This window comes from Heloderma suspectum, chromosome 2, assembly GCF_057233095.1.
Source record: "Heloderma suspectum isolate Gila_16-S chromosome 2, 16-S_ref, whole genome shotgun sequence".
In the NCBI taxonomy this organism is placed as follows: domain Eukaryota; kingdom Metazoa; phylum Chordata; class Lepidosauria; order Squamata; family Helodermatidae; genus Heloderma; species Heloderma suspectum.
Window position 1 is genome coordinate 346,577,600 of NC_139459.1, and position 10,386 is coordinate 346,587,985.

At 47.6% G+C, this 10,386-nt stretch overlaps 1 protein-coding gene across 4 annotated transcripts in view; it reads left to right on the forward strand.

Annotated features, from left to right (window-relative positions):
* Positions 1 to 10,386, forward strand: part of DDAH2 (DDAH family member 2, ADMA-independent) — a 39,068-nt gene that overhangs the window by 24,860 nt on the left and 3,822 nt on the right. For all 4 annotated transcript variants that reach the window (XM_084840882.1, XM_084840883.1, XM_084840884.1 and 1 more), the window contains 4 exons: positions 4,993 to 5,092; positions 5,730 to 5,803; positions 8,111 to 8,230; positions 8,476 to 8,619. In XM_084840882.1, coding sequence (XP_084697008.1) covers positions 4,993 to 5,092; positions 5,730 to 5,803; positions 8,111 to 8,230; positions 8,476 to 8,619 — 438 coding nt within the window. The remainder of the gene's footprint in view (positions 1 to 4,992; positions 5,093 to 5,729; positions 5,804 to 8,110; positions 8,231 to 8,475; positions 8,620 to 10,386) is intronic.

Sequence of the window (10,386 nt, forward strand, 5' to 3'; positions counted from 1 at the left end):
CAATGGGAAAATGTAAAAAAAAAAAAAAGGCAATTAGGACAGCTCAAAAGATTCAGGGCTGTGCCCAGGTGGGCCCTGTTCTAATAACACCTCTGATGATGGGCTCCTGTGATGTAAAGGAAGGGCAAAATATGTACTGTGTAGATATAAAGTACAGGACTGTATGTATATAGAGTACAGGAGGTACTCTATGGAGAGAACAGCTCTGATAGCGCCCAATAATAGCCTTCAGACACATGTAGGAAGAAAGCCAGACTATGAAGCACATGGTCTTCTATGTCTATATACTAATGCCCAGAGTATGGGAAACAAACAGAACAAACTTGAACTCTTAATACAAGAGGGAAATTATGACCTGATAGGTATAACTGAGACTTGGTGGGATGACTCTCAAGACTGGAATACAGCAATTGAAGGATATAACTTGTTCAAAAAGAACAGGAGGAACAGAAAGGGAGGTGGGGTTGCACTGTATGTGAAAAATACATATCTCTGCACAGAAATACGGGAGGAGGAGCTTGGTAGCCCCATCGAGAGCATCTGGGTTGAAATAAATGGAGCAAAGAATAAAAGGAACCTGGTGGTCGGAGTCTACTACCGGCCACCCAATCAAGGAGAAGACAAGGATGAAACTTTTGAAAAGCAAATAGCCAGTGTTTTAAGGAAGCATGATATAGTAGTAATGGGGGACTTCAATTTCCCTGATATTTGTTGGGAGACAAATTCTGCAAAACATGGCCCCTCCAGGAAATTCCTGACTTGTGTGGCGGATAACTTCCTCCTACAGAAAGTAGAGGAAGGAACTAGAGGATCGGCTATCCTTGACTTGATACTAACCAACAGAGATGACTTAGTGGATAAAGTAGCAGTTACAGGAACTCTGGGGGTGAAGCAAAAGCCGAGTGTAGTCAAATGCGTACCCTGGATTTTAGGAAAGCTGATTTTCATAAACTCAGAACAAAGGTCCCATGGCAAGCGATGCTAGCGAGAAAAGGAGTCCAAGATGGGTGGGAGCTTTTAAAAAAGGAAATTCTCAAGGCACAATCACAAGCAATTCCAACAAGAAGAAAAGGTGGAAGACAACAGAAGAAGCCAATGTGGCTTCACAAAAAGCTTAGGGATGACCTGAAAACAAAAAAGGACACATATAGGAAGTGGAAAGAAGGCCAAGTAACAAAGGAAGAGTACAGGCAGATAGCACAGAATTGCAGGGATGGCATCAGGAAGGCTAAAGCTGAGAATGAGCTGAGGTTAGCAAGGGATGTTAAAAACAACAAAAAGGCTTTCTTCAGCTACGTGCATAGTAAAAGGCAGAGGAAAGAAATGGTGGTTCAGCTATTAAATAAGAATGGCAAAACGATAACAGATGACAAAGAAAAGGCAGAGGTGCTCCATTCCTACTTTGGCTCAGTCTTCTCCCAAAAGAGGGTCTATGACCCCCCTGGCAAAGGCGAAGTACAGGCTGAAGGGGCAGGATAGCAGCTTGAGATCGACAGGCATATGGTCAAGGAACACCTCATTACTTTGAATGAGTTCAAATCTCCAGGACCAGATGAACTGCATCCTAGAGTCATAAAGGAACTGGCAGAAGAACTCTCAGAACCGCTGTCTATTCTCTTTGAGAAATCATGGAGGACGGGGGAAGTGCCAGATGACTGGAGGAGGGCTAACGTTGTCCCTATCTTCAAAAAAGGTAAAAAGGAGGAACCTGGGAACTACAGACCAGTCAGTCTGACATCAATCCCTGGGAAAATTCTGGAGCAGATCATCAAGCAATCCATCTGGAAGCACCTTGACAACAATGCCGTGATTACTCGAAGCCAACATGGATTTGTCAAAAACAAGTCCTGCCAGACAAATCTGATCTCATTTTTTGATCAAGTAACCTCCCTTGTAGACCATGGGAATGCTGTAGACATCATATACCTCGACTTTAGCAAAGCTTTCAACAAAGTGCCCCATGATATCCTGATGAGCAAACTAGCTTAAAGTGGGCTAGATGAAACAACGATCCGGTGGATCCACAGTTGTCTACAGAATCGGACTCAAAGAGTGCTTATCAATGGGACCTTCTCAAACTGGGGAGAGGTAACGAGTGGGGTACCGCAGGGCTCAGTCCTGGGCCCAGTGCTCTTCAACATTTTTATTAATGACTTGGAGGAGGAGGTGCAGGGAATGCTGATCAAATTTGCAGATGACACAAAATTGGGAGGGATAGCTAATACTTTGGAAGACAGAAACAAAATTCAAAGTGATCTGGATAGACTGGAGCGCTGGGCAGAAAACAACAGAATTTATTAGGGACAAATGCCAAGTTCTGCACCTAGGAAAAAGAAACCAAATGCACCGTTACAAGATGGGGGGTACGTGGCTCAACCACACTACAAGCAAGAAGGATCTTGGAATTGTTGTCGATCACAAGCTGAATATGAGCCAACAATGTGATGTGGCTGCAAAAAAGGCAAATGCTCTTTTGGGCTGCATTCATAGAAGCATCGCTTCCAAATCCCGGGAAGTCCTAGTTCCCCTCTACTCAGCACTGGTTAGGCCTCATCTGGAGTACTGTGTCCAGTTCTGGGCACCACACTTTAAGAAGGATGCAGACAAACTGGAGAGGGTTCAGAGGAGGGCAACAAAGATGATCAGGGGACTGGAAACAAAGCCCTATGAAGAGAGACTGAAAGAACTGGGCATGTTTAGCCTTGAGAAGAGAAGCCTGAGGGGAGACATGATAGCACTCTTCAAGTACTTGAAAGGTTGTCACAGAGAAGAAGGCCAGGATCTCTTCTTGATCATCCCAGAGTGCAGGACACGGAATCATGGGCTCAAGTTCCAGGAAGCCAGATTCCGGCTGAACATCAGGAAAAACTTCCTGACTGTTAGAGCAATATGGCAATGGAACCAATGACCTAGGGAGGTGGTGGGCTCTCCCACACTGGAGGCCTTCAAGATGAGGCTGGACAGCCATTTGTCAGGGATGCTCTGACTTGGATTCCTGCACTGAGCAGGGGGTTGGACTCGATGGCCTTGTAGGCCCCTTCCAACCCTACTATTCTATGATTCTATGATTCTAGGTTGGATCCTGATTTAGTCATACTTAGAGTAGACCCATTGAAATCAATGGGACTTAAGTTAGTTATGACTAACTTTTTAATTAATTATTCAAAGTCATGACTATCTTAAGTCCCATTAATTTCAGTGGATCTACTCTTAAGTATGACTAAATCTGGATCTAACCATTAAATTTCCTACACAGAAGTGGTATCTCTGTACGAAATGTAATCTTGTGTGTAGCATCCTTCAGTCCAGGTTGTGATGACTGGGTCTCTGTATCTGAAGTCCCAATAATTTCTTAATTGAAGAGCATTCTCTCTCTCTCTCTCTCATTTTATGGTACCAATTATATAAACTATGGGATGCAAGAAAAAAAGACAGCAGACTGTCAAGCTAAAACTCCAAACACAAAAGTATCCTGAAGATAAGGCAAAAAAAGGATAACAGCTAAAAGACGAGTAGCCAAAAGCAAGGGCCCAAATTTGATGCAAAGGAAAGCTTTGCTATTGTCAACCAAACAGCACACTAAATCTATATAAATTAAATTAAAATTTCCATCAGTGGGGGATGGAGGTCTCTGAGTCATTGGTGAAATAAGAGGAGCCCAGGAATCTCTGTGGAATGTAGATGAAACAAAAGTATGAATTAAGTTAAAGGTCATACAGATCACTCAAAATTTTTCTGGAGGCTGTTTGGATTCTCTAAGCTCAAGCAATAAACACATTTTAAAACCAGTGTGCAAAATCACAGCCTGGGCTCTGGCATTCTCACCCAACCTACGGATGAGAATCTTTGCCTGTCTGGAATTCTGCGTGTGTGTGTGTGTGTGTGTGTGTGTGTGTGTGTAGGGGTGGGAGGGGGGCTCCCATCCATCTATTTCCTGAGCAGTCAGTAGGGCAGAAAGAGGCTTCAGGCACTCCCTGGCTTACTGTCCTGCACTCTGTCAGAAAGGGAAGGGAGAAGTAGAAGAAGCTGATCCCTCAGCCTGAGCACACCTCCTCCTCCCAGCAGTTTATTTATATCAAGAAGCCATTTAGCATTTGCAGTAGTTGAGGGGTGGGCAACGCACGGGCTGCATGTAGCCCTGCTGGTCATTTTTCTGCCCCCCACTCCCACCTCATTTGCAACTATGATTTTCCTTGCCAACAATGGCAAATTTGACGGTGGAGCTGGGGGTGGGCCCTTAGTGGTTCCGTTGGGGTGGGGGCGAGCAGCACCTGCTGGGGTTGATGTGCAGTGGTGATAGGTGGCGGCTGATCTCTGTTTCCTTTGCCTTCTTGTTTGGTCTTGGCCTAACCCTTTTATTCCTCTTCCCTACAGCCAAAATGAAGGCAGAGTAGGTGTAACTGCATGAATTCACATCCGTCCTTTGTTAAGTCTTGTCTCTCTCGCTCCCTCTGTTGTCTCACATAAATACACCTTGTGAAAATATTAAAATGTAAGCTCGTTGGGGCAGTGATCTTTCTTTGTTTATGCACTTTTGCAAAGTCTACGTTGATCTCGCTGTATAAATAAGAATAATAGTGCTTGGTGACATCCAGAGGTTTTGCGTCATAATAATGATGAATTGTGAGGCCTGTGTGAGTCATTGAGTGTTACCCCAGTAATTCAGATTAAGTTCCCTTGACTATGGGCCCTATATGCTGGTGTATATGAAACCCCTACTAAGTGGAGGTTGCGTCAGTTTGCTCATTGTGACGGTTGTCTTCATGTGCCATAAACACATGTAGTGGTGGTATGAAGTAAAACCATTTGGCGAGCCACTGCACTGCCCCTAAGTGTCGGCCTCTGAAGCCTGCCTAGTAGTACTTTGGTGGGAAGCCATTTGTTGGAAGCCTAGTTTGAGAGTTACCTTAAGAGATACGAAGGAAAGGGGATTCATGATGATAAGTAAGAGCCCCCTCCTTCCAATGGCAAATGTCCATCTCTTTCTCCCAGATCAGCAGTGTCAAGAAGGTCTTGGAGGAACTAAAACTGCGTGTGGTAGAAGTTACAGATGAAGGAGCCACCCTGGATGGAAGTGATGTACTTTTCACAGGTAAGTGACCGCTTCACAGGAGGAATAGTCCTCATTCTGTGGCAGAGATGGGGAACTTCCAGCCTGCAGGCTAGTTTGGCTCAACCAGGCCCATCCAGCCCATAAGGTCTCAGGCAAGGCTCATCTCCTGTCCTGAAGCCCTACCCCTTCGAGGCTACTAGGGGCTTGGGAAGGAGGCAGGGCAAGGAGTCCCTGCTGTCATCTCTGATTGGAGATAATGGGGATTCAGATTGGAGATAACAGGGGGATTCCAATTGGAGATAACAGGGGGATTCTGCTTACTTAGTGTGCTGCTCCCACTAAGTGCTCTGCCCTCCCTTAGTCCTCTCCAATGAGGGAAGGCACAGGGCAGTAAAAACTCTTGCCTCTCTCTGTACAGAGACAAAGATGCTGTCATGGGGTGGGCTTCTAGGGGAAGGGAAGGACTTCAGGAGGGAGGGTCCATCCCCTGATGTCAACCAACCCTCAGGTTGACATCAGAAATCCTTTTGTACGGTCGTATTCAGATTTGAGCTGGAAAGAGCTCAACTGACTTGTTTATGCAGGCTTATTGGCCCAGTCTGGGGAGAGCTTGTGCCCTGATGTCTGAAATAGTTGAGGGCTCTGGTCTGCTTCATCTTCTTAATGCCTTTGACAGGCCGGGAATTCTTCGTGGGCATTTCCAAGTGGACTAATCACAGAGGAGCAGAGATGGTTGCTGATACTTTCAGGGTGAGCTGGAATCTTAGAACTGAATACTCCTTCATCCTACACATGTGTGTGCACGCGCACACAAACACGGAAGGCTCCTATCCATCTGGTGTCATGTGTATTGTCCTTTTATTCTTCTCCACTTTTGCTCATCCTCCATACTATGAATCCGGTCAACTTTTAAAACTGATCTTACATGGCAGTAAGTTAACACAGCCATCCCTGGGCTTTCTACCTTCAGGGAACTCTTTGGCTGGTTTACCAAGGATGTCCCCCTGCATGTCTGGCCAGGGCAACGGATTCTGGGGCATGCTTTAAGGCATCCTCCTCCAACCTGGTACTCTCCAGATGCATTGGAATCCAGCTCCCATCAGGCCCAGCCAAGCTGGCCTATGGCCAGGGATGATGGGAACTGTGGCCCCAAACATCCAGAGGACCCCAGGTAGGGCAGAGTTGTCCTTTGGTATGTGCTCATTCCGTGTGTAGCACTGGCCTTGCTTGTTGGGAATTGTTCGTCTTCTTCAGGCATTCACAATAGAGGGTTTCACCATTAACTGTGGAGGGAGCCGGGGACATGTGCTCCGCCCTGCCCGCTCCACCCTTGACCTTATTGTGTTGATGGGGAAAGTCTGAATGTAAATGCATTTGGCCAAATGTGCTTACATTTCTCCACGTGACTGGGAACCCTGGCTTAATAGGGGTTGGATCCAACCCCTGTACGAGTGGAAATCTGCTCACTCAATGGGACTTCCCCCTCCTCTCCTCCCCCTGCAGCCCCCCCCCCCACACTACTCCAGAGTGTCCCCCAACCCCGTAGAGCAGATCTGGGGGGCCGCAGGGTGGAGGGAGAAATCCGTTCTGCATGCAGTACCCTCCCTACTGGATGCATCCCCAGGGTTCCCAATTGTGTGGAGCTCTGTAACCCCTTGCAGACCTTCCTGGTCAACACATGGAATTTGGGGTGGACAGTGTGGGGCTGATGTGCGTGGCCCTGGCTCCTTCCCTGGTTTCAGTAAAGCCTTCCTCGGCGAATTCCTGAAGGGTCTCCATGAACAGAGAGCGTGCCCTAGAACACTATCAACCTTCCTGTTGCAGGGGACTGCTGGTTATTTATTTATTTAGAGTATTTTTATCCCACTCCTCAGCCAAAAAGGCTCTTGGAGCAGCTTACAAATAATCAGTAAAAGAAGGCAGTCCCTGCTCACAGTCTAAAAGATGCAACACACATGGGAAAAGGAATAGGGCAGGAAGGGGGGAGTGGAAAATCAAGCCTTTCAGCAGGGCTGGCGGAATGGCCCTGCTCCCCCCTCTCATTTCCCTCAGCACAGCATGCTGGAATGGCTGCCAGTGGTGACAGTTGAGAGAGGAGGAGCCTTGGAATGGCTTCACTTCCCACTCTCATCTCCCTCAACTCTGCCTGCTGGAATGGCTGCTGGTTTTTATGTTAGTCAGGCTGCCTTTCACAAACACTTATCTGCCATGGCTAATCTTCTCATTGAGGAACTCTAATTTGTCCAGAACACTTGCTGAAAACCTCTCAACAAATGAACAAACACCCTTTTCCCGCTCTCATGGCCCTTCTACTGTTTACTCTTTTTCCCAGTTCCAAATCCTGAGGTAACCCACTTGCAGAGAGCTCTGAAGTCCTGGTTCTAAGGGCCCCTTCTCCCTATCCATATCCACGTTCTCATCTCAAAGTCCTTCCAGTGGGTTAAGAACTTCCCTACTGGGGAAAAAAGGAGCTGCTCATTGACCCTTCTTCTAAGGATGGCTTTAAACCACAAAGCAATATTTCCCTCTAATTCTTTGGCTGTGTGTTCATATAAAATATGCCCATACATTCTGAAATAGACTGAAGCCATCGAAATGTTGTCATTGGCTTTTCTCATGGTTGATGTCCACACGCTTCTATATCGGTTTTGCCATGTGCGGAGCTGTTATAAGATAGCTGCAGAAACAAAAAGTGGGGGCAATATCACCTCATGGTGGCATTTCCTTGTAAAAAGCTTTAGTAGAAACTTCAGCTTCTTTCTCAGCTGTACCCCTGCCCCTTTCCTGTGCTTCCTGTACCGAAGGCTATTCCTCTTCTGGAGGAGAATACTTTAGATCAGCCTTCCCCAACCAGGTGCCCTCCAGATGTGTTGGATTACAACTCCTGGCTGGGGATGATGTGAGCTGTAGTCTGATACATTTGGTGGGCATCCAACTGGGGGAGGCTGGAGGTTGTCGGCAGAGTTGTGTACTGGACGGGAGGGAAGGAAAGGGGTACTCGTGATTGTAACTGCTTGGGCTTCTGCAGATGCTCCTCAGTGTTGTCTCTCTGTGCAGGATTTTGCTGTGTCTACCGTTCTGGTCTCGGGCACATTGCACCTCCGCAGCTTCTGCAGCATGGCTGGGTCTGACACCGTCGTAATTGGCAGCAGTGACGTGGCCAAGAAAGCCATGAAGGTAACACTGAGAATCACTTATGGGCCCCCTTGCAAAAGGAGCCATAAGGGTCCTGAAATCTACCTCCTCTCCAGCCCAAGGAAGAATCCTTCACCTATCAGCCCCTGTCCAAAGGCCACCCCAGCGTCACTACCCAACACTGACTCGGGGAGGTGGGTGTGGAAGACTCATTTGGCCTAGGGTGTCATACCAGAGTGTAGATCTCCAAATGACTCCCATTTCTCCCCCCACCCGCATTTCTGAAGACCATGGAGCAATTAACTGATCACCACTATGAAACACTGACGGTGTCTGATGACCCGGCCGCTAATTGCATCTATGCTCGGCTTGGCCAGAAGAGCAGCGTCCTTCTGCATCGCAGTGCGGAGGAGTATCCAAACAGTCTGCAAGTAAGATGAAAGGGTGCTTTGTGGGGAGGGGAGAGGTTTGGGGAGGTCCAGCTAGGTAATTTTAGAACAAGGGTAGGCAACCCAGTGTCCTCCAGATGTTTTGGACTACAAAACTCTAACTTCCTGTCTATTGGCCATGCTGAGTGGGGCTAATGGGAGTTGTAGTCTGAAACACCTGGTGGGTGCTGGGTTGCCTACCCATTTTAGATTCTGGACTTAATGGTCTTATGGGGGTCCCCTTTAAGCGACCATGTGTACTACCTCAGTTGTGAAGCACACAACCAACGTTTCTCTTCTCCTCCCAACATCCCATGCTTTACAGCTGCTTCTACATGCCCTATAGGGTTGGACTTGATGGTCTTCTAGGCCCCTTCCAACCCTACTATTCTGTGATACATTAGCAGAAAACCAAAATAGCAGTAATTAAAACAATGTTTGTCTACCCTGAATTTTTAAAAAGAAAGGAATACTCCAGGTATGTTTGCAGCTTCCAGCTTCATAGTTTAAACTCACTTAATTCATAGTATTGTCATGACTTCAGGAATAAAATGGAATCTGCATCTGCTGCTTTCATCAGGCTGTCACTCTCTGGGTAGCCGTTTGGGGGGCCCTGGGGCCCTGGATGTTGGTCCAGAGATCTGGCCCTAACGGCACCACTGTCTGTCCTTGGGTGGCGTTGTGGTTCCTAGGAACACATGTGGGTTCTGTGCAGGGCAGGACTTGAGATAACATAGGGCCAATTCAAAGGCTACCACAAGCGGTCTGTTGTGTAAGGGGTGATGGCTCATGCCTTGACCTTTTAGCCCATGTTTTCGCTTGTGCATTGACCTTTGCAAACGGTCCTGTGCTTTAAAGCTCGACAGACATGGAGTTCTGTGCACATAGTCTGCCCACTACAGACCAGCTGTAGTGCTGGTAATAACAGGGGTTTGCCCTCAAGTGTGGTAGAGAAGGAAAAATGGGAAGAATGAAATGACCCCTCAAAGATGCCATGGGGTATAATTTCATTTTTGCCCTGCTCATTTTCAGGTCTTACAACTCTTTCTCAGATTTGGCTGCCTTCTAAAATGGAGGCAGGACCAGAGTGGGGTGGGGAGCCATGGGGCGCTGTGTGAGGCCATTCAGCTGCTGAATGGCCTCACACAGGCCCCATGGCCCCCCACCCCACTCATCCAGAAAGATGAATGGCCTTTCAAATGGCCCCCCACCCCACTCATCCACAAAGATGAATGGCCTTTCAAAGGGCACTTGAAATGTGTTGGGCCAGGAAATTGGCCTCTGTGCACCTTTGAGGCCTCCTGTTTTCATTCTTATCCTTGGAATGTGCAAGCAGCAGCTATGCCTGGGAGGACTACGAAATGAGTAGTCTCCACGCGAAACAGGCTTGGGGCTAGGGCCAAAGAAGAGTTTTTGTGTGGCAGACCCACAGGCCAGGAGGGTGCAAAATCTTGTGTGGTGCATGTTCCTGTGCGGCATGGGACATTGGTTTGGGTGTCAGAGGGGTTTTGACACTTTGAGCTATTTTCGGGGTAGGGGTTGATTCAGTTTACAGTTTCCGTGAGGTCTGGCCAGGCCCCTACGGGAACCTTTGTGGTGACACTGCCTCATCCCACCACTCCACTATACAGAGGGGAGACAGGGGAAGCCCTGCCCATTTTGCTGTGACTCCTTGGGGCCCTATTCACTACGCTGGATTACCTCTCTTGCTGAACCACCACAGTAGGAGGAAAGACTCCCTACCAGCTGAACAGCTCACACTTGAACTAT